This window comes from Amphiura filiformis, chromosome 4 (genome assembly GCF_039555335.1).
Source record: "Amphiura filiformis chromosome 4, Afil_fr2py, whole genome shotgun sequence".
Lineage (NCBI taxonomy): Eukaryota > Metazoa > Echinodermata > Ophiuroidea > Amphilepidida > Amphiuridae > Amphiura > Amphiura filiformis.
In genome coordinates, this window is record NC_092631.1 from 43,070,412 (window position 1) to 43,095,156 (window position 24,745).

Genomic DNA, 24,745 nt, shown 5'->3' on the forward strand with positions numbered 1-24,745 from the left:
AGCATCTTACCCACCGGGATCCTTTTGTCAGATCCGTATGGCGTTTTCACGCGTACTACCAGACTAGGCGAATTTTGTCCGAAATGAGCTGCCCCTTGCCCGCTGAAGATTCGTGGAATCCTCTTCAGAACGGCATAGACAAAAATGCCTACGAAAGAATCTGCGCCGAATTCGGGATCTCTACTAGAGCCAACTGGAGGCAAAAGTTCGACCGTTGGAATGGAATGGGCACGGCAAAATTCACCCGGACGTACCACAAAGATTTTAGTTTGAAGACCACGGACAAGGTCGAAATTGCAAAAAAAAACCGATACAAAAAAGTTTGAGATCTTCATCCCCGGGCACGTCAACTTTTTGGGCAACAGCAGGGACGCTACTTACCCGATCTGGATGGACCAAATGTTCGATCACGATCCGGACATAACCGACGTGTCAATTCGAAGGGGTGATGCCATGGCCGTGATAGGATCTTTCGTTCTGGACCGATCGAACGGATTCACCAGGGCTGGTGTTTCGAGAATTAACGACAGCGTTCGAACATTGGTTTGGGCTATCCTCGGAGCTCAAGCCCAAGCAAGATCGAGCATTCTTGGGGATGGGAGGGCGTTTGACGCTCAAAAACAATTTTTGGCGAACGTCGAAGATGCCGTGAATTCCGCGGTAGATCTTCCCGATTCGATCGACCGGTGCCAGAGGACTCTCCAGTACGCTAGGAGCAAGCTCGACTTTGTCGTTGGACACGGATTGTACATGCTTCCGAGCAACATGGAGGTCGAACTTGGAACGTTGAACGGCTACAACAATTTTATTCAAATCGCGTCGGACGATCTGTCCCTTGGATATAACTCGGAAGTAAATGACCAGCAAAACGTGACTAAAAGTCAGCAATCCGAGCCGGTCGACTTTCAACCCGACTCGCTACAGGAAGAAGAACCACCAGCTAATACAGAGCCGCTTGTTGAGGACGCAGCCCTGGGGTATGGGGGTGCAGACCCGGCACTAACGCATGACGAGAAAAAACTTTCATTGACTTTGGGAGCGGCGTTAATTGGAACAGCCATCGCATATTTTCGTTAATATAAATGGCTGATGAAAAAAAAATCAAGGGGAAACCCTTCAAATGCAGTGATGAATTATATGAAAAAAAAAAAAACCTCAAAGAAGAGCTCACAAAAGAGAGAGAAAAAGCCGCGTACAATGCTGTAATAGCTGCGAGTGAAAGGGAGAGGCTCGAAAAAAGAGAGAAAAAGCCGCGCACAATGCGGGAGTCGAGCTCGTGTTCACTTTTGTGTGGATGGCTTGTCTCGCGGCAAAACTTTGGTGGTTGAAGTAGGAGCAATTTTTGAGTCTCTTTAAAAAATAAAACCCGCGGCAGATTGCTGCGGTTTTTTTTTTTTTTTTTGTCGTAAATTTCCTTCGCAGAAGTGTACAAAATTCCACCAATTGCTAAGACAAATACCCAAAGATTCTCGGCTAAAAATCCAGCCACGGATGAAACGGATTTCAAAACAAAATTGACCACAGCTCCAATAATTGCCAGAAGCGCGGCCAAAGCTTTGTCTCCGAGTTTTGCGAGAAGACTCGCGATTTTTTCCAGCTGAGCCTTCAACCAATCCGTCAAAGTTTTTGGCTTTGGAGGTGGACCTGGGTCATGCTTGGGTTTTGGACCGGGGTCTGGTTTTGGTCTTGGACCGGGGTCTGGTTTTGGCGCTGGAGTGACGGCTGATCTTGTTGCTAAAAGTATTCCTTCAACAACAGCTGCAATTGTCATGCCAATGGCTGTAAGCAAAGATGCAATGGTGACACCTTGCTCCGTGAATAAAATTCTGAGTTTTTCACCGACCGTTTTGTTTCCATACAGTACTTTGTGAATTGTTTCTCGAATCGCCACGAGTTGATTTCTAAGCGCCGGTTTCAGATCGTTCAAAAGTTCTTGCTGAGCTTTGTTTTCCTCTTCAAAATTCCCGATTTCTTCGTTTAATCGTGCTATTGTTTCTTGGTCAGTTTCTGGGTTATCTCTCTCTCGTTTTCTCTCTTCTATTAACTCGTTGTTGGCTGTAATTTTTGCCGTTGCTATTTGAATTTGTCGTTCAAGCGTGTTAATGGATTTATGCGCTCTTTGAAGGTTTCGCGCTGTTCTCGGAGTGAACGAGGTGTCATGTTCGATAGTTTGCGGTTCAGTAAATGAAGTCTCAGCTTCTGGCGAGGCCGCCCTTGTGTCTGGATCAAACGACGTTTCACCTCCTTCCTCGACAATTGTTAATAATAATCTATCGATGCTCGCGGATACATTTTGTAAATCCAGACGTTCTCCGTTGTCCATGCTATTAATCTTGGCCTGCGCTCCGCGAGAAACGTTCATAGCGGCAGCCTCGGTAGCTCTCGACATCGAAGTATTTCCGCCCACGCCGTATCTTTTTATACCGAGAACGTCTCTTACAAAGCTGTTTAAATCGAACCCTTTTTTACGGCATTCTTCGCGATCGTGCTTGGAAGAGCAAAGCCGCCCCCTCTTTGTTTGGTAAGTAGCACGTCTTTTGCTTGATAGCGAACATAAACCTCACCGGATCTGTCTTTGTGAATGACCGCTCCGTGATCAATTAGAGCGTTCAAGTCCAGATCGCCCTGATCTTGTTCCCATCGTGCTTTACGTAAAAAATCGTAAAAATCAACCCTTGCCCGATCATTTCTGTGAGTATTAGCTGACTCTTCGGGTATGGTGGGAAGTTCTCCAGCAGATGCTTCGGGTAGCAGAGACTGTCGCGAGTCATCAAGATCAAGGTCATCAAGATCAGCAATGCCATCTTCGAACGTTGGATTATCAAAGCCCGACATGTTTTTTATTTACTATTAAATAAAATGGCTACAAATTTCGGATATAAACTAGACCCACATCGCCAGCTTCGCGAAACACGAGGCGTCAAAGGAATTCGTAGAACGATTCGAACTACGCACGTTCCCAGCGAGATCTACGAGAACGAACTTCTCACCGTGCGATTCCCTAATCTCGGAAGCAACGATGTTATCGTGCCCGGGACCAGCAAGCTCTCTTTCAGGGTGGACCTGTCTTCGACCGGTGGAAACGCGGACGCGAACAGGAAGATCGTAAATAACCTCGGAAGAGCGATCGTGAGCAAGATAGAAGTGAAGCTCGAGGGACAAAGCGTCTTCAGTCTGAACGACGCGGATATCTTCCTGTGCTACCAGGACCTCTGGAAAACTTCCAAGGAGCGGGAGAATGCGGCTTACCAAGGCATCCAGTCGGAGGCCGTGCGAAAAATCAGAATCAACGCGGGGGACAAGGGGGCAAACGCCGCCGACGTCGCGATCGGAACCGCTCTGGGCAATATGTTCTTCATCCCTCTCGACTTCGAAATGCTCTCCTCGCACAACCCCTTTTTTCAGTATGAATTGAAAGACCGACTCTCCTACGAGCTCACATTCAATCGCTACGGACGGGTTGTCGCGAGCACCGACACGGAGGCTTCGTATTCGGTGAGCAACATCCATCTGGAGTTCGAGGTAGTGAGCTCTTCCGAGCTGACCACGGCGATAAGAAACCGGTACAACGGAAAAAGCAACATCGTGTACGACAGAGTCGTTAGACACAGCAAGGAAAGCCTGAACAAATCGGACACCATTTGGAATATCAACATGGCCCCGCGTGCCCTATCCATGAAGGGCATACTCATTCTTTTTGAGGATCCTGGCGACGGTGGAGCGAGTTACGCTCGGGACTCGGAGAAATTTTACAATCCAAAGATCAAAAAAGTTTCCGCGATGATTGACGGAGTCACGAACCAAATCTTCGCTAGTGGGATGCTTCCTCATAAGCACTTCGAGGAAATTCAAAAACATTTTGCCGACGGGAAGCATCGCACGACCCCGCACTTCATCAAGGAAGCCGAGCTGTCGGACGTGACCCTTCCCGAGTACCTCACCACAAAATACGGGCTCTGGATCGACATGCGCTCGAGCGATGATGATTACCTGCATGGGTCCGGTAGAAAGGTTGAAGGAGTCAGCCAAAGTATCCAAATCGAGATGGAGAGGGATGCCGAGAATGCGGGCGCGCTGAACGCCTACGTTTTCTACGTCCAAGATGCCCAGCTGAACTTTGAGAATGGTCGACTGATGAAATGTGTGTTCTGGCCCCCCCCCGCCCCCCTATAATAAATGAGCTATCCAAGGCACGCACATTCCGCAATCGTATGCGGAGCAACTGGATGCGGAAAGTCGGAGTTCGTTCTCGATCTCCTCGAGACAGCCTACCTAGGTTTCTACGAGTACATCGTCATAGTCTGTCCAACCTGGAAAAATAACAAGGCGTACCTCTCTAGAAAGTGGATTCAAAACGAGCAAATCTTTCTCATCGATCCTCTTGACTGGTTTCCTAACTAGGACGATCCGATGAATCACGCGTTGAAAACTTTCTTCGAAGTTTTTGGAAAAATGTCCCAAGAGGGACAGGTTCTTTTTTTGGTCGACGATTGCAGCGCCAACAAATCCATGACGAAAAAAAGGCAGATGCTCTCGGAGTTGGCTTTTTCCGGAAGACACTTCAACTGCTCGGTCTGGGTGCTAACCCAAAAGTACAATTCGATTTTGACCGACCTTCGCGAGCAGACAAAATGGACCGCTCTTTTTTTCTGCAAAGATCGAGATAGTTTTGAGGACGCCCTACGTGAAAATGACGTCATACCAACCGCGGAAGAAAAAAAACAAATAAAAAAAAAAATTGGCCGAGCACAGGCATTCCAAACTGATTCTCGTAACGGAACAGCCAACTAGCTACCGGTGGCTAGAATAAATAGTATAAATAAAAACTATGACGGATATCGATAAAATTGTTGCTGACGCGATCGCAGTCAGCGATACCAAACCGGAAGAAGGGGGCGAAGATTTGCGAGAGCGCTTGGTTGGAATAGCTGTAGCAGGAAAAAACCAAGAATTCCTCGGAAAAAATATAACGTCCGATGAAATCGAGCGTCTTGATCAAAATGAGCTTCGGAAACTTTACGCGAGGTACGAGACCCGCATGGGAGGGCTGGTCACAAAGTCGATGAAAAGGCACATCGTTGTAGCGTACACAAAACTTGTAGGATGGTTGCTTCCAAAAAGCTTGGTAATTACCGACCCTGATGCTCTAGAAGTCTCGTTGAATGAAGGACCGTTCATAGACATAGCTCTGTCAAAGTGGACGTGCGGGATGTACCACCGTTTTGGACACATGCTAGGCCCGCTCGAGGCTGTGTTGCTGACTGGTAATCACATCCAGAAAAACCCAGTCGTGCCTGAAGAACCCCCAACTGCTGGAGCTAATACTAAAGTCGGAGTAGATGAGATCGATTAAAGCAAAGTTGCTGCTCAGGTCGCTGAAGACGTGCTGAAGAGGTGCTGAAGAGGTGCTGAAGAGGTGCTGAAGAGGTGCTGAAGAGGTGCTGAAGAGGTGCTGAACAATTTGATGCTATATATAAATGGAAGAAAAAAAACTCGAAGAGTCAGAAATCGTTGCTGGCGCAGAGCTCACCGAAGAGCCAAAAATCGTTAAGGCTACTCACGCACAGCCTAAAGAGCCAAAAATCGTTGTGGCTCCTCGCGCGCGGGCTAAAGACCCAGAGAAGGTTGCCGCCGGAAAAAAACTGGCGAAGATAAACGAAGAAAAAGGGCAAAATTGAAAGCCTTTGAAGAACAACAAGCGTCCCTCACACAACCCGAGAAGACAGCGCAGGCAGCTCCACAAGCGCAGCAATCACAATCTAGCTGGCCAATTATCGTTGTCGTCGGAGGAGGGGCTATTCTTTTGGGGGTCGTAGCGTACTGGGCAAGCACGAAAAATTTGTCATGGGGGTCCACCCCCAAGTAGCAACGGCAGTGGCCCCCACCCCTCAAGCACCAGCGCCATCCGCTTCAAAAAAAGAAAAATATTTTGACGAATTCGCATAGTAATAAAATGGCAAGCGAAAATCCAAACGTGAACATGCTCGTCAATAGTGCCTATCACGCTCTGACGATAAGCGCACTCATGGCAGTAAACTGCTATACCGCGAAGAAATTCTTCAAATTCAAACCCGCGAATCTTAGACAGCTCGATGTAGAAGATATTGGAAAGCTCACACTCTCCGTCGGAGTGGCAACCTACACGAGAGACCTTTTAGTCAAGCAAGGTTTAATCCCCGAAGATATCATCACGGGATAAGAAAATGATTTACAAAAAAGTAAAGTACAAGAAAAATTGTACAAATTAAGTCAAAAATCAACATGGCCGGATGCATTTCTCAACATCCAATTTACAACAATTACGGTGCTAGGGAAAATGGTGAGATTTTGAACTTGAAAAATTGAGCCTCACGCCAAACAATTGCGGTTATTTGCGTTTTACCCCTTATCTGAATGGCAAACGAAAAAATTACTATGTACACAGATTTGTCTACGAGAGCTTCAAAGGGAAAATCCCATCCAATCTTGAAGTGGATCACATCGACGGTAATAAAACAAGCAATCACATCGACAATCTTCAGCTTCTCACAAGTTCGGAAAACTGCCGAAAAGGCTCGGCTGAACGAAGAAGCAAAAATACTATAAGAAAATCGATTTCAATTGTAGCAATTTGCATCGAAACGGATGAAAAAAAAAACTTCGAAAGTATGCGTGTTGCGGGAAGGGCTCTAAAATTAACCCTGGACTAATTTCAAGAATCGTGAGAAAAGAAAAAGGGTTCAAATCAGCTCACTCAAAAGTAGATAACCTTCGGTTTTAAATTTCAAAGATTAGATTAAAAATCGAAGTATCGAATCGAGCGTCAAGATCCGGAGCGATATCCTCGTAAAAGTCTTCAGTCTGAATCTCATAGATCAATGAATCGGTATCGGTGGCACAGAGTTTCACCCTGTTACCGTACTTTGGCTTGACGTACCTGTAATGGAAATTGTACATCGTCGTCTTGGAAATGTCGAGGATAGACATGCCCAGGTAGATCGGTTTGTCGAAAAGCAGCTTGGTCCTCTTCATGTGAATGGCTATCAAGTTTTCGTCAAACATAGTGAGCCGCTCGAAGTTTGGCTTTGCCGCGAGCTTTTTAGCTTTCTTTCTCGAATTCACCAGGTGAATGTCGACCCTATTCCGGATGTTTTCCATCGTCTTGCCGAACACGGAGTTGATCATGAGCTTGAAGAAGTCCTTCTCAAACTCGTTCGCGGCTTCCTTGCGAAGTCGAGTGTTCAGGTCGATGTACTCCTTCATGAACGCGCTTTCCTCGAACCGAATCCCGCGATGAATTTTCTCGAGTCGAAGTCCCAAGCTCAAATACTGCTTCAAAGCCGCGTAGTGAATCACGTACTTTTTTTTGCCCCGCAGATTCGGACCGAGCTTTTCAACCTTGTCGATGACGAGTCTTTCCGGCGCGAGCGGGTAGTCGTTGTGAAGGTCATGAAGTTCCTTCGGATACTCTAGGTCAACCTCAACGATGCAAGGCCAGAGTCGCCAGTCTCGCAGCTCGTTGGCGCTCATCCACTTGAATCCACCCGTCGGCAGAGGCTGGCTCATCGCGTGCCCGTAGAGATTGTTGGCGTCGAGGTACTGAATAAACTTCGAGGGCCTCGTCGGGTCAAAATCAGGGCCCATGTACTTGTTGTTCGCCTCGGAATGCCGGGTGATTATCATCGAGACGCCTCCTCTGATCCCCTTCTCGATCATTTGCATCATGTCGACGTCGTTCAGAAGCTCGAGCCGCGCGCCAGTCTTTTTTAACATGGCGTCGTAGGCGAGTCCCGGAGCCGTAAAATACCAGGCCGGGTCCAGCTCGTAATTTTTCTGGCAAACTTCTCGAAAGCTTTCGAATACGTCCGCCAGCAGGAGAACATCCGACTCAAGATACAGGTCGTGGTATTCTCGAAAGGTTTTCATTTCGAAGCCTTCCCACACCTTTTGGGCGTGCTCGTAATCTTCGTCGGAAATGTTCTCTTCGTTGAGCCTGGAGTAGAAGGCTTCTTTTGACGGAAGGTAGGTTTCCTGGAGTCTCTCCAAAGAGTTGACGTGATCGTACGGGTAAACACCTTTTCTCAAAAGCAAGTCAATTTGCTTAGCATAAAATCTCTGAAGATTTTTGCAGTTACTCTTTTTCAACAAATGACAATAATGTTGATGCTTGAGATTCTCACCGGTCCTCTTTTGGTATGCTTCTTTGTACTCTTTGATTGTGTCAAATTTACCACCAACAAGAGGTTTTATAGCATCATCTTGACCTACTAGATTTTCCACAAGCTTGCCCAATCCACTTGCCATGAACTTGAAGCTGTCGATGAATCGAAGATCGCGCTTGACCTCGACTTCTTTCTCCTCCTTGTTAACGAAGGAGTCGACGACGATCTGCTTGGTGAAGGAAATGTACTTTTCCTCGTTGTTCGGAATGCAGTCGATCTTTCCTTCGGTCTTGCCCAGATTTTTAACGAACAGGTGCGCGTCGTAACCGGCGAGGTTGTGGAAGATCACGGGGAAGAATTTTGGCTTCCTATACCGCAAGTTGCATTTGTTGTGCGCCGCTCCTCGAAACTTGACCGTAAAATGGCAATGATCTCGAACGACGCGGTTTTCTTCGTCTAGAGGGGTCAGGGGCTTTTTGCAAATGTGGCAATCGCTCGACTCCGCGAAGATAGCTCGTTCCCGCTGGTCGAAGACCATATTTTGGGGGAATTTAAACCGTCGGTAAATGCGTCGAATGTCTTCCTCGAGGCGCTCCACAAAAATCTGAGCCACGTCCTCGTCTTCCGATCTTTTGGTATACACGACCGGGTCTTGCCTGTACAGCGAGTCGTCGAAGCATTTGATGTAGTAGCAAAATCCCGAAGGCTCGTGCTTCTGGTACTTTTGCGTGTAGCTGCCGTTGGGATCGGGCTGACGGGTGTGAATGGGCTTCGTGAAGGACTCGAAGTCGGCGTAGACGACAAAGGGAACATTTTGCGATCTGTGATGGTTCTTGAACTCCTGAACGGAGTCCTTTTCAGGCATCTCGATCCTCACCGATTTGTGCAAGCGTCAGAGATCGATGTGCACAGCCAGTCGCTCCTTGGAGGTGTAGGACGCGTAGCACCGCCGGCAAAAGTGGCGAGCGTGTCCCTTTTTTGACACTTGAGTGCTCAACAATCTGCTCAAACTTTTCACGACGCAGTAGTGTTGCTTTTCTTCGTCGGAAATGAGAAGCAAATCGACCTCGCGTTGGCAATCAAGATCGCTGATCCGAAGAGGGTAAACTTTCTTTCCGTCAAAACCGTGCACGTTCACCGAAATGGTCGGATTCCTTCTCTCAAATTTGCCGATGTCGGAAAGGGGAGTCGGAAATGCCACGCCGTCCCAATTCAGCTCGGTGGCTTTTTCTCGAAGGACCTTGTCGATTCGTTCTGCGTTTTTGCCGACCATGTTAATCGCCCTTGTGACGGCCCACTTGAAGCACGCGTCGTCCTCGTTTTTGAGATTGACGATCGCTGTCTTTTTCGCTAAAAGCTCCGGGAGAGGGATGTACGAGGAGCCGCCCAACGGCTCGTACTCCACCGTGTGAAGCTCAAGGCTCTGAATCAACTCAAACACCCACCCGCTTCCTAGGTTTATAAAGGTAGAAATGTTCTCGAGAATTCTGGCCGACCAGGTATCGTAGACCTCGCCAAGGTCGGTGGCCTCTAGAATAATCGTTTGTTCAGAATGAAATACGGCTTCTTTTCTGACTTCTAGCCCAGTCTCAAGTCTGGTCTTCACCATCCAGCAGCGAAGAATCATCTTCGCTTTTATCCCGCGGTTTTCTACAAGGACACCAAGGACAATTAGTACCCGAGCCTCTTGCAAAAACGTCTCCGGCGTAAAACCAGGCAGTCCCGGCACCGTGTACTGAATCGCAAACCGTCTTAGCGCGGACTCCGATTCTTCAATATCGCGTAAGTCGAAAACTCCTGCTCTGGGTTTACAAGCTCCGGCGCTGGGTGAAGACTCCAATATATCGCGTACTCGATAGGCTCCTGATCCGAGTCAAAAAGCTCCTGCTCTTGACGTAAAAGCTCTGGATCTGGGTGTACAGGCATCCAATCTATCGGGTAGTCGAAGGGCTCCTGCTCCAAGTCAAAAAGCTCCTGCGCAGGCTCCCGCTCTATCGCGTAGTTATCTCGCAAAAATTGAACCAACTCCGCTTTTCGCAAGCGAGAATAACCTCGAAGGCCGGCATCCCTCGCCCGTTTCCGCAGATCTTGAACCGTAGGGGGGTTGGGTCCAAGACGTCTCGGACGCATTTCCCTTCTCCGCTGATTAATTTGAGCTCGCTGCTCCTGAATTCGCCAACACCGTCGCTCCTCGGAGGTCGGAAACGGAAAATGATTCTCGTTCATTTCTTAGATGTTTCAATTTTTTTAAACCAATTTTTCTAGGCTCGCGAAAATCTTAAGCCATTTTTTTTTTTTTTTGCGGAGTGCGGGCGTTTTTCTAGGCTCGCGCAAATCCTAAGCCAATTTTTTTCGCTGGGCGCGGCGGCTTCCGCACTGCTGCCGCAGGGGCTTCCGCGTGAACTGCCGCCGCAGGGGCTTCCGACGGGAACTGCCGCCGCAGGGGCTTCCGACGGAATTTTCCCGTTTGGTCGAAGAAAAGTGTCGAGCACGTTTTTTCACAAAGGGGGTGTTAAGCGGGGCTCCTGAGTAAAGGTGCTTCTGACAGGGATTTCCCGTTAGTCGAGGTAAATGAGCTGGGCGTTTCTGACAGGGATTTCCCGTTAGTCGAGAGGTAAAATGAGCTTAGGTGCTTCTGACAGGGAATTCCGTTAGTCGAGGGAAATGAGCTGGAATTGGCCTTCCACTACTACTAGAGGGGTTTCTTATATAATTAATTATTTTTCCACCCTCTCAATACTTTATAGGACTTGGGTCTATCACATAATTTCCCCGGCGAGCGCCTCGTAAAGTCACGTTTTAATAGACATACCTTAGACATACCTTAGATGCCACACCTTCACCTTCTTCTGAGATGATAATAGTGTGGCAGGGTTTGGGGGCTTTTTTTGCCCATTAAAAACCCAATTTGCTTAGTTCCTGCTTAAAGCAGAGGAGTGTGGGCGATTGAATAGCACTTTCAGGCAATTTGTTCCAATTTTCCACCACTCTTTGACTGTAGAAATACTTCCTTGTATCTAGTCTTGATCTTGATTTGGCCAGTTTTTGGGAATGTCCTCTGGTGCCATGGTAGTCCGCTTTCTGGAAAAGGGTATCTGGATTGATCCTGTCGATTTGATTTATGATTCTGTATGTTTGGATGATGTCCCCTCTTTCCCTTCTCTTCTCCATTGTGGTGAGGTTGAGTCTCCTTAGTCGTTCATCGTATGTAAGATGTTGGATACTCGGGATGAGCTTGGTTGCTCTTGCCTGCACCTTTTCGATGACCTTCTTGTCCTTTTCCATGTGCGGGCTCCATGCTTGCATAGCATAGTCCAGGTGTGGTCTAACCAGAGACTTGAAGAGTTTCAATATGATGTCACGGCTTCTGAAGGCGAAGTTTCTTTTAATGAGGCCTAATGCTCTGTTCCCTTTCTTGGCTGCAGTAGCACATTGCGAGGATACCTTCAGTGTGTTGCTGATCAGCACTCCCAAATCCTTTTCTTCTTTTGTTTCTTTCAGTTCTGTTTCTCCCATGTGATATGTGTGGTGCTGGTTCTGATGCCCAAAGTGCATAACGGCACATTTGTCTACGTTATACCTCATCTGCCATGTTTCTGCCCAGACTTGCAGGTGGTTTATGTCTTCTTGCATATTCTTTATGTCTTCATCTGTTGCCACTGGATTTGCTAGCTTTGTATCATCTGCAAACTTGCTCACTGTAGCTGATGTGCTAATATTGCTCTCCATGTCGTTCATATATATCAGGAAGCAGAGGGGTCCTAATACTGATCCTTGAACCACCAAACTTGTCACCTCTTTCCATTCCGACTCTGCTCCTTGCGTAACTACTTTCTGCTTCCGATCTGTCAACCATGCCTCAATCCAAAACAACAGCTTGCCTTCAATGCCATGAGCTTTAATCTTTTCTACTAGTCTTCTATGTGGTACTGTGTCAAAAGCCTTGGCCAGGTCTAGATACACAACGTCTACTGGGATGCCTTCGTCTACTGTCTTGGTGATGACTTCCAAGTACTCAATAAGATTTGTAGTGCAAGACTTCCCCTTTCTGAATCCGTGCTGAGTGTCATGGATGAGATTATGCTTATCGAGATGCTCTGTTATATGGTCTTTGATAATACTTTCCAGGACTTTGCCAATTACTGAAGTGAGGCTGATAGGTCTGTAGTTCCCTGTTTTGGATCTTGAGCCCTTCTTAAAGAGTGGTATGATATGCGCGATTCTCCAGTCTGCAGGAACAATGCCTTCTGCTAATGACTTGTTGAAGATATACGCCAATGGGGTACACAGTTCCTCAGCACATTCTTTCAGTACCGAAGGGTGAATTTGATCTGGGCCAGCTGCTTTGGAAGAATCAAGTCCTTTCAGCTTTTCTTTGACACAGTCATTGGTAATTACAAATTCTTCAAGTTTCTCTTCTTCTGGTCCTGTGTAAATAGTTTCTGGTTCAGGTACATTCTGGTTCTCCACTGTAAAGACTGAAGCAAAAAAATCATTCAATGCTTCTGCTGTGGGCTGCCCTGGTGGTATTGTTTCTCCAGTGTCGGTTTTCAGTGGACCAACAGCGTCCTTTACTTTCTGTTTGGATCTCACGTAGGCGTAGAAGCTTTTAGAATCCTCCTTTATATTCTCTGCTAATTTCTTCTCAAAGTCTCTCTTTGCCTGTCTTACTTCATACTTAGCTTCTTTCTGGCATTTCTTGTAGTGCTCCAAATTTCTACTAGTCTTTCTCTTCTGATATCTTTTCCAGGCTCTTTGTTTCCTGCGAACAAGTTTCTGTGCTTTCTTGGTCAGCCACAGCGGTTTCTTTTTATTTCTTTGGATCTTCATTGGAACATGATCATGTATTACATTGTGTAATTGTTCTTTGGTATAGTTCCAAGCTTGTTCTGCTGATCTTGTTTCCAAATCTTCGGTCCACTTTATTTGTCTCAGTTTGGCTTTCATTTGGTCAAAATTGGCATTTCTAAAGTCTCTCTTTGGCGGTGATTTCACTGGTTCGACAAGGTAATTTGTATCCCAAATCAACATGCAGTGGTCGCTTGTGCCAAGGTGGGCTACAACTTGCACATCGTCAACCATATCTGGGTTTGAGGTTATCACCAGGTCGATCAAGGAATTCAGTCTAGTTGGCTTTGTAACATGTTGGGTCCACAAGTTGTCCAGGATAACATCCATAAAGCCTTCTGCTCTTCCTGATCCAGCTTGCATGATTTCCCAGTTTATTTCTCGGTAGTTGAAGTCACCAATAACCATGATGTCTTTTTTCTCGTCTTTGAGGCTCTTTAATACCTGGTTCAGGCTATCATTTTGCTCATTGGTGTTGTATTGACTCCTATACATGATCCCCAGTAGCATATCAGCTTCCGTGCTTGGACATGAGATGTCACACCATAATGCATCCTCATACTCTGCTAAAGCTGCATCTTCTCTCACCTGTACCTCTATGCCATCCTTTGTATACAGTAGTATACCACCATGTCCTTTGTACTGTCTGTCTAGTCTGGTAGTCTGGTAGCCAGGTATTTGAAGCTCTGCATTTGCAATATCTTGGTGAAGCCATGTCTCTACAATGCCTACTATATCTGGATCTTCTTCTTCAATGTGATATCTCAAATCGTCTCTCTTATTTGTAATACTTTGTGCGTTGCAGAAGGTGCATTTTAACTTCTTTCTTGTGCCATCCGCTGGTTGGTTACTTTTCCTACCAGTCTTTGGATTTCTGGCTGTACTGTTATTTCTCTTGGCTGCTGGTCGTTTTCTTGTCTCGCCAGGTTTTTGGCCATCAAAACAATGTCTGTCTGCATCCACTGGTCGGTTTTCTTTCCTTCCAGTCTCTTGGTATGCATCAACAATTTTTTCTTCAATGTCTGTCTGCAAATTCTCTTCAAGGTGGTTTTCCTCTGAAGACTCTGGTTCTTGCAGGCCAGTAGAAGTTTGGTGCTTGGTGCTAATTTGTGCGCTATTTACATAGTTCTTGTCTTGTTGACCTACTGTTCTTCTTGTGAGGGAGGAGGTCTGGCTGTGACAATTTTCCCCCTCACTATCCTCAAGTTTTTTTCACCCTCCGCTTTACGCTGCCTAAGTTCTTGACGTAGCTCTACCTCTTTTTTCCTCTGTTCATACGTCAGATCTGGTTTCAAGTACACATCGTTGTACACTTCATCGTTGTGCAGATTTTTGTTTTTCATTTGTACTTTTACGAGACAGCCTTTTTCAGTGGATATTACATCAGTTTTCACTATGTCATTTGGACTTACTTCAAGCTTACTCTGGAAAAGTTCTTTAACGTTTTTCAACACAACTCTTGGCGAACTAGTACTGGTGATCTCTGGTAGATCACTGACTATGACATTCAGTTTTCTTTTATCTTGTTCAATGATTTCTTTCACTACCTTCTGCATGCTTTGGTCATAATATGAGGGGTATTCCAATGTATAATGTAGGAACAGGTTTTGCAGCTTTATTAAAATCTCAAAAAGTACAAAATTGTGACAGGTCCATGTAATCATCAAAACAAATAAAAACCTTCAAACAACTAATTCTAGTTTGAACAATTAAAATTTCAATATTTCTACAAAGTAATATTTTGTCACGCTGACAATTTATTTGGTAGTGTAATTTGTTGATTGGTCAGTTGGTGGGTTATCCTAATTTAGTACAAATCCACATCTTACAAGACGTCCAAGTTTCTAACATCACACGTCGTGATCGTTACGAAGTACTTTTGGGTTAACATCTTTCGCCCATGATTATTCTTATGAAAACTATTTTAATCTGATTTTGAAGGAATGTTGCGACATCTTTCGCCCATAATTATTCTAATGAAAACTATTATTTGAAGGAATTTTGTGACGTCCGGCGTGACAAATTGTTATCTCTCAAAAATTTCAACTGGTTTGGGCCTTTTTAACACGTAGATTTAATGACAACATATTGATATTTTGTATTCTTGTGAAAATCTGACAAATTGGAATATTTCCAAAGAAGTGCGTATAAATTCCTAAAACACCATTCAGGAACACAGACACTTAAGAATTTTAAGTAGACCTTCTTGAAAAATGTAAATGTTCAAGTTGTACATGCATAGTCCAGGTATTGTCTATGTACTTCAATTGTTTTGAGTTGAAATTGTTTCAAGCACAGCATCCACAGTTCAATATATTGATCGTTACCTCTCTTCACATTCAAGTAGAGTACTTCATTTCCTGTGATCTTGCTAATTTGCATATTACTTCGCAACTTCCTGTTTCTATTCAGTTCTTTCATCTTCTTTTTGTGATCAGCTCCGTCATGACGATACACTTTACATGATTGTAGGAGTGAAATGTTTTCTGACTAAGTCTTCAATGATCTTACATGTATAGGGAAGAATAACAGCTGCTTTGTTCATATTCCATCGGCATTCCGACATAAACTTTTATATTTTGCTTCTGCGCTGAAGGCCATCCTGACGCTATAAAAATCTCGCCGTGTTTTATTTAAAAGGAATATATTTTCCAGGTGAGTTTTCAAAATGTATATTTTGTTGATGTATCTAAAGAAGTTGTTTATCAAAAGACGTTGTCCACTCTTTTGGCTCCGCATTCAGGAGGGTCTGTCTGTTTTTTGTTGAAGTTTTTTGTTTGTATTTTGACACGACAAATCACAAAATCTTGTTAACCCGTGTTTCAAAGCGAATTTGTGTCAAAGGCACGGCAAAAGTCATGTCTCATAAAATGAGTTGGGCCTTTTTACTATAATCGAGGAAGATAAACCATAGAGGTAGCTTGTTGTAGGCCTACTACGTAAAATTATTGTTATCGTGCAGTGCGCATCAAGGAAAAATACAGGAAAATAACACCGTTTCTTGTGCTTTTATTATTATTATTATTATTATTATTCTAAATAGGCCTACTTTAAAGAAAATGATATATTACCTGCCTTTCCATTCAGATTATATAACAACAGCAGGTGGTGAAAATGATATCTGATAAGAAAGAAACAAGTTTGCAGATCTAGACGTTTCTGACAACGTTTAAGAACACAGAATCATGCGTTAAACTTACATTATTTTACTTTCTTTTCTAAATTTTTCTTTGTTAATTTAATATACCTTTCGTAAGTCCATACACAAAGATGTAAAAACAATTAAAAGCTCAAAACTAATTGATCACGAAAGTAATGCACTTTCTTTCTTTTCGCAGGAAAATCAATTGGCTTATAAGTAGTATTTAATTCACGTCTGAAGTATACATTGTTAATTAAATCCTGTATCTTGGTGAAACTGTCATCAAAATCAATCATTTGTTTATTATATGGGATATGTGCGTTTATTTCCTGAACAGAATAAACCATAAGGCTGCGTTCACATAGAAGTATACTATTCGGGTATACGGTGCACGTTTTACAGGTGCACGCGTATATAGTTAAATCGAGCAAGGCAATTTCATAGTACCGGGTCACATAAGGCTACGATCGCATAGAAGTATACTATTCGGGTATACGATGCACGTTTTGAAGGTGCACGCGTATAGATTAAATCGAGCAAGGTAATTTCATAGTACCGGGTCACATAAGAGCTATTCGAAAAGGCCGTATGCCTGCGTATAGTATAGTATAGTGGGAATCGCGCATGTTCGATTTTTAGTGCAGCGTATACCGTCCAAATTTTAAAAACCTAAACCATATGTGGGCAAATTCATTTTTTTAATTGATGCACTATCTAATTCTGCACATTATGACACCTCATTGAATGCGATGTGACCTCAAGAAGTAAAGTTACAAGCATTTGATAAGACGAAGAAAATGGGTAAACTGACATACTCGATATTCGCTATACGAAATACGCTCATTCGATCAGGCTGAGTTCACATAGTATACCCTATATGAACTCAGCCTGAACGAATGAGCGTATTTCGTATAGCGAATACCGAATACCGTATACTTCTATGTGAACGCAGCCTAAAGGAAACGACATGCTTCTTCCTTCTTCTTCCTTCTGAATCTGAAAACGGCACAATTTTTCATTCATGTTTACTGCTTCAGAAATTGAATGGTCGTTTTTATGTAGGCCTATACACTATAATTGCCGCTAATACAGGGCGAGTGAGATAGACAAGGACAAGGGCAGAAAATGGAACAAGTTGAAGTATCAATTTTAAAAACCTTTAAGGGATCTGGAATGAGCGTTTTGAGCGTTTCGACAGTATTTTTTTACATTGCATCGTCTCCTCATAACACACGCTTTATCAACAATGTTGCACTCAAAATGGGAGATTCAACCATCTTGCCATCAGAGTCAGTTCGTAATCTTGGTTCATTTTTTGATACAAATATGTCTATGACAACGCACATCACTAATTTATGCAAAACAACTACATTTCATCTACGTAATTTAACTAGAATACGGAAATATATTGATAAAGATACTTGTAATCATGCTGCTCGCTCACTTGTTTTGTCCCGTTTGGATTACTGTAATGGTCTCTTGTCTTCAATTCCACATAAACATGTCCTTCGTCTTCAACGTCTTCAAAACTGGGCAGCTCGACTTGTTTTTAATGTACCTCGCAAGCACGAATCGCAACCATTGTTGTCTGCTCTTCATTGGCTACCTGTCCAACAGCGTATTATCTACAAACTGCTCCTCTACGTCTACAAGACTCTAAGGGCGAGTTTCCCGACAGGAGTCTTATTAAGCCGTAGTCTTAAGGTGGCCTTGAGGCTACTAAGCCTAGCCCGCTCTCGAAGCCCGAGTCTTAACTCTAGCCGGATTTCTTCAACGCAAATTCAACCTAGTCTTAGTGGCCTTGCGGGCTTAACGCTTGACAACCTCGTCCCTTTCAACCAGCGACTTAATTGTATAGACTGTAGAAGGTAGATGTACATAAGCTGTGGTCCTCACGGTTTACCGTACTAACAAGGTTGCCGTCTCATTATATCGCAATGTTCCCGGCGCAAAGACTAGCCTGGACCCGCGGTCTTGTGCTTGGGCTTATACCGTACACAACTTGATGCAAGAATATTGTGTCTGTTTTTGTGCCTTTTATGTATTATTTTATTTCCACTTGACTTTTTATGAGTCCAACTTGTATGAATGATACGTCTATGGCTATGCTTTATACTCGTGATTTTTTCTTTGCATCCCAAAAAGGGTAAAACTGTAAGCCTAATGGAAAGGAATATGTGATTCCCCTAAAAAGGAAAGCAACCAACGTGCTATCTACTGCTGATATCGTAGTCTTCTCAGATCTCACATGAAGTTATCTGTTGGTACAATATTTATAATTATTTAAGTAGAAGATATATTATATGCATCTTATCCGTAAATTCAGTTTTAATACTGCATGCATTATTGTTTCGTGTCAAATATTTACTATATCTTTACCAATTTTGTCCTTCTATTGAATTAAATTGATGTCCAACCTGGTATAATATAGGCTTGGATAGGGACAGGTGGTATCATATAGGTCTTCATGATGATGATGATGATGATGATGATGATGATGATGATGATGATGATGATGATGATGATGATGATGATGATGATGATGATGATGATGATGATGATGATGATTATGATTATGATTATGATGATGATGATGATGATGATGATCATGATGATGATGAAAGATTTTCTTAAAATTATATTCGTTGTTAAAAAAATCATCATTCAAAATGAGTAGGTCTTATGATAGCAACAGCTACTTAAAAAAAATTCAACTAACTCAAATGAACACTAAAATAAAATGCTGAAATGTTCAACTAAATCGAACAATTACTTACCCACAGTGGCGTAACTAGACATTTTCATTTGGGGTGGGGTGGGGAAAGCGGGGGCAATCATAATAAATGAGGGCCAGGCATCGTTCATGCTGTTTGGGTTTGTAAGGGGTGGAGTTGGTCTGAGGAGTTATGGGATCTGCTTGGAATGTGTCCCCGGAAGATTGGCGTAGATTTCTTTTGGACATGGGGGGGGGGAGGTGGAATTGAAAAAAAATATGGTACAAATGCCATATTTAAGCTATTAAAGCTGGTGACATATAGGCTAATGGTACAAAAGTGGGATAAATGCAATTTATTTAACCTTAAAAATTGAGTTTTTAAGGTAAATTAAACCTACTTCTGAGAGTTATTAAAATAACTCTCAGAAGTAGGCATAATTTACCTTTTTCATAGGGGGGGGGGAAGAGCTCCCCCGCCCCCCCCTAGTTACGCGACTGCTTACTCATGTTAATTGAAAGACCGTCAAAAATATGAAAGATAAACGTTGCGTTACAATTTAAATAATTTGTAAATTGAAATAGACCAAGGCTTGCGACCTAAGACCTGCTCTGAGGCAGGGCCACGAAAAGCCGCTGTAAGCCTGGTCTAACAGGCTTGCGTAGACTACGGCTACAGAAGACTGATTTCGAGAAATGCAAATTTTACCGAAGCCTGGGGCTAATCCTACAAGCCTGGCCCACGGGCTAACGAAGCCTCGAGGCTATGGTAGCCGTGCTTCGGGGAACGTGTTTTCAGTTAAGCCTGGTCTTACGACCTCTTAAGCCTTGAGGCTAGACTAGCCAACTGCTAAGCCACCCGTCGAGAAATTCGCCCTAAACCACTTAGCACCAGATTATCTGAATACTTGTCTTCATATTTATCATCCAACCCGTAATCTCAGATCCGTCAATGATTTCCTTCGTTTGGATTACCCCAAGGCTCACCTTAGAGCAGGAGACAGGACATTTACTTTATGTGCTTCACGGGAATGGAATAAACTTCCTATCACAATAAGAGAATCCTCTTCCATCGCGAGTTTTAAAAAGTCAATTAAGACCTATCTTTTCCATGATGTGTTTTACTTTGTTAATCATTATATTTAAGACTTGTATTATGTAAATTTAAGGTTTGTACTCTATAATGTTATTTATTTAAGGTTTTGCTTGTGTACCTTAAGATGTTTTTATTTTTACTTTGTAAGCGCTACGAGCTTGTCATAAGGAACAGCGCACCAAAAGTTTTCTGTTCTGTTATGTTATTTTTGTGGGACATGAGAGCACATCAGACCTATCGAATTGCATTCTGAATACGAAGCATGTCTTTCTGATATCAAATAATTTTCATTTTTTGAAAATCACAATATAATACAAATTTTATGACAAATTATAAAATTTGATATTTTTCAAATTTTGATATATAACAGTCCTCGAAGTAAATTATATAAATCTAATGATATATTCTTAAAGTGTATGTAGCTGGGAGGAAAAGCCGACGGTCAATTGAAAATTTTGACATTTCATATTGATTTCACCATCTTTCACTGTCGGCTGACAAAATGTCTAAATCAACACGTGAAATCTAAAGGCTAGTACTAGCATTTTGGATCGATATCCCTGGGTTTAATAGGAATACCGGCATGGCTATAGTGTTGCCAGAACTTCAATATAGCAAAGAAATTCCCAGACCTATAGCGCTCCTACTGATCATGTTTAACCAGAACACCCAATTGGGGATTTAATCGCTGGTCGGGCAATTTGCTTTCAATGAAAAATTGACCTGGATAACAACAAAGGAAATATCGACTATTTCAGCTGGTTGCTCTCGAGATAAAAGTACTCACCATTGCCTACTTTTACTTAGTTTGACATTTTCGGAGCATAAATGGAAAAAGGGTAAAACAAAAACGGAAATTCTGACAAAACTATAACATATAGACCCACACGATGTGCTTTACAGAGGTGGGAAATATCTTTCTTAGCAAACTATGTTAGTTTGAGACGCTAAAACATGAATTCCGTAAAAAGCTCGCAGGCGAATTCAAGGCCTATAAAAAACAAAAATATCACACTAAAAGACACAATTTGATGCTTAATTTTAACACCAAGATAATAAAAAAAATGTATATTCAAGCACCAAGTTTTTAACTGACATTACTGAAGAAAAAAAAAAATATTGCTTTATATTTGACCGAGAAAATTAATTTCATAGCAAAAAGGTGTATCTCTGAATTGTGCTGATTTTTACATGTATCGATCGACTTTTAGCGCGACTAAGCATTTCTAAAGAATTGGTTGTCCAGGCGGCAGACTGAATGTTCTTTAAATTGATGTTTAGTTGTACACAGTTCATGTAAGGCTTATCATAAGCGGTTAGTTTCCTAGTTTAAATGTTATCACGGTGATGAAATCTAATAAAAACACGAAATGCATGTGCATGTATATTTGTGATTTTTTATTTGTCTAATGTGAAATGTCAAATTTGCACTGAAATGTGCTGTCTTTACATAGCAAATTAAAATAATGGTATCTTCAGTAGAGAGTAAACTGGTATAATGCTTATCTATTAGTGTATAGCATGTTGAAATAGGCTGTTTTCAGATAGCACATTAAAATTATTAAACCCGTTTTACTAGTATTACCAAACATAGGTTTTCGTTAAGTCTACAGATTTTGACGAAACAGAGTTATTAGCAGATTTGATGTTACCAGGGTGCATGAAATATAGATATAATTATTTTTTGAATACTGTAGTCCAATTTGATATCATGGCGTGTTAAAATAGGTTGTCTTCCGAAAGCAAATTGAAATGGCGATGTCTGCAGCAGATTACACACAAGTTGAATGAAGGTATCTCCAGGAGATAACAAAGGTACAAGGTAAAATGACGCTATTTTACAGTAGAAAGCATGTAAAGACTTATATATTTAGCATTTTTATATTAAAAGGAAAGATTATTGCACGTATAGAGTGTAATGTAGAGTTAGTATTGTTTTGTTAATTTCAATTTTCTGGCATCACTGAAAAAGGACTATTGAGTCCAAAACGTCGTGGATTATTGGTTCGAAACGGCGTGTTTTTATTAACCCATTGTACTGTTCTTACTCACTGTCTAGTGTACGAGCCGCTTTAAAAAAATCATGAAATGTGGTAATTGTGGGTTTATTTATAGAATGGTTATAATAAATCCATACCTATTTTGCCCAGTCAGTTACACCAATAGAAGTGTTTAATGCCATGATCTGAAAGATTTGTAGTGCAATATTTTCTAAGCACCATGCAGCCTGTACACAAAGCTGAAAGATGAAGGTCAGCCAAATCCAATGGTATTTGGTACTTAGTCTAGTTAGGTCAGATGGTTCACAACTATGATAGTAAAAAATCAGGTGACCCCCCTGGGGGAAATTCCATGACCCCCCTAAAATTTGCCCTCTTTTGACCTGCCTCAGAATTGATATAGCTTAAAAATGAACAACATTTGACATCATGAAAATGTACTTTGAAATAACCTGGGTCTGACAGGAAGTTGAACATATTGGAATTGAACTAGGCTTTATAAGATGACGTATTCAGAAAAATTTAATTCTTTTGATATAATTACGTAAAATCATGGTGGAATTTGGGTAAAAACAGGATTTTTCATAATTTTGAAAGTAGCGAAAAAAAGAACATTTTCAAATCACATTTTCTGCTATATTCAGGCTAACATTGGATCAAATCTTTTGGATAATATAACCAACATGTTGTACTTCTGAAATATATTTAAATTAGTGTGGTACTTTTTTCCTATACTGCAGGGGAGTTTGTTGATTTTGGCGGATTTTCCGTTTTTTGCTTGTTTTTTTGTAGACTCAATTAACGTTTTCCAATGTATAAACATACTAATTATTTTACATTCACAATACGGCTTTCAACCAAGGTTATTATTTATTTCAGTTTGATAACTATTTTCATATGGATTTTGCTCTTTTATTATAGTGGAATTTGTTAATTTTCATGGAATTTGCATATGAATCTCACTGCAAAGTAATGATATGAAACTTGTGTGCCTAGATTGATATGATAATTATTTTGATTGTTATGATTTTAGAAATATGTTTCCAATAACAGTTTGTTTTGTTTTAATGGAATTTGTTTTTTCACACAAGGAATTTGTGTCTGTTAACATATTTTCGAAAGTGGAATTTGCAACCAACATTACACTAGTGGCGTGTCCAGGGGGGGGGGAGCTTTGGGTGCTGAAGCCCCCCGCACTTTGTTAAAAATCATGTAAAATCAGCCGTTTTTTGGCGATTTTAGCCATCAAGCCCCCCACATAAATCTGAAAGAGGGGCTGAGCCCCCCGCAGGAAAAGATCCTGGACACGCCGGTGACTATTTAGGTAATAAATCATATTTTAAATAAAATATAGACTAATCTTTAGTTAACCGTTAGATCAGGCAAAAAAAACCCATTTATAACAAAACACGCTATATCATTGAGCGTGAGGACTGAGTGGGCTGGAAATGCAAAATTGTTCTGTTATTATCAAATATATACGGGTTTGTGGTGATATTTCCTAAACTTTATCAGCAATTGGCATTTATCACATTTGAAATACACTCGCAATGTACACATTTTTGAACCTGGGAGGAGCTTAAAATATGGCTCTTAAAAGTGGTACGTACTCAGAAAGTTTAAATGACCCCCTGGGGTCAAATGTTATAAACTGCGTGGATTTCTGGTTGTCCAATGAACTCACGCTGCTGTAGTACAGTAAGATTATAACATTTGGCCCCAGGGGGCCATTCAAACTTTCTGAGTGCGTACCACTTTTAAGAGACATATTTTAAAGCTCCTCCCACTTTCAAAACTGGCCAATTACAAGTGCATTTCAGTTCTGATGAACACTTATTGGTATTAAGGTTCAGTAAACATCACCTTATTAAACCTCAATAAATTTGATAATAACAGAATAATGTTGCTCAAATTCAGAAATTTTACCCCACAAAAATCCAATTCAGTCTCTCTTAAAACCGCTATTTAAGGCTTATTTACTACATTATGAGCGCCATAATGTAAACTAATGGAATTTGGAAAGCACATTTACTGTAAAAAAATTATGTTACACCATCTCCCGACACATCCAGATTAATATTTAGTCCGTGCGGTTTATGCAGACCCCATCCAGACCAGTCTTGGAACCAGAAAGGCTATTTGTTCTTCTTTTCCGGTCTTTACAAGGTATATAAATTATATAACCGACACTAGGCTCATCATGCATCACCGGGTGTGCCACAGGCATGGGACATGGGCCAGTACGAGTTATCTGCCACTCCAAACTTTAAAACAAAATAGGTTTGCCTGTTTACGTCATTTGCATAGAGTTGGAATACTACATGTATTATAGGCCTGTTATAATCCCTGTTTATGAAACACAGCGAGCAGAGGTGCCCCGGTCTATGACCTCATCATGTGTAGTAGCATCATTGTGCCTACATAACCTCACACATGCTATTACTAGACCAATCGGTTAGTAAACCAATTGATTAGTAGACTAAATGTTTGTTAGACCAAGTGGTTTGTATACCAAAAGGGTAATATTAGAGCAAATGGCTATTAGACTTAATGGTTATAGACCAGATGGGTATTAAACCAAATGGTTCATTGGAATAAATGGTTTTAGACTTTTTGGTTATTAGGGACCGTTCGCAAACACTTGTTAGGGAGGGGGCTGATGCAAAAAGGGGGCCTGAAATTTTTTGATCCTCCTATAGGGGGAGGCTGAAAAAATGACCACAAATTTTCCTGGGAAAGTTGAGTTTATATGCTTTTCTATGGGGTTGACCCATAATTTTCGTCAAAAAAAGGGGAGGGGGTGCT

At 42.2% G+C, this 24,745-nt stretch overlaps 3 protein-coding genes across 4 annotated transcripts in view; 1 reads left to right on the forward strand and 2 right to left on the reverse strand.

Annotated features, from left to right (window-relative positions):
- Positions 1 to 6,756: 6,756 nt before the first annotated feature.
- On the reverse strand, positions 6,757 to 9,006 carry LOC140150203 (uncharacterized). Its single transcript, XM_072172209.1, has one exon. The coding sequence runs from the start codon at positions 9,004 to 9,006 to the stop codon at positions 6,757 to 6,759; it is 2,250 nt and encodes a 749-aa protein (XP_072028310.1).
- Positions 9,007 to 11,036: 2,030 nt separating this feature from the next.
- Positions 11,037 to 14,545, reverse strand: LOC140150204 (uncharacterized). The gene is made up of 2 exons (XM_072172210.1): positions 14,218 to 14,545; positions 11,037 to 14,059 (listed from the first exon to the last, which is right to left on the reverse strand). Exons 1-2 carry the CDS (start codon positions 14,543 to 14,545, stop codon positions 11,037 to 11,039), a joined length of 3,351 nt encoding a protein of 1,116 aa, XP_072028311.1.
- Positions 14,546 to 15,428: 883 nt separating this feature from the next.
- LOC140150911 (uncharacterized) overlaps positions 15,429 to 24,745 on the forward strand; it is a 33,963-nt gene continuing 24,646 nt past the window's right edge. For both annotated transcript variants that reach the window (XM_072173068.1, XM_072173067.1), the window contains exon 1: positions 15,429 to 15,644. The gene's annotated coding sequence lies outside the window, so the exon portion shown is untranslated. The remainder of the gene's footprint in view (positions 15,645 to 24,745) is intronic.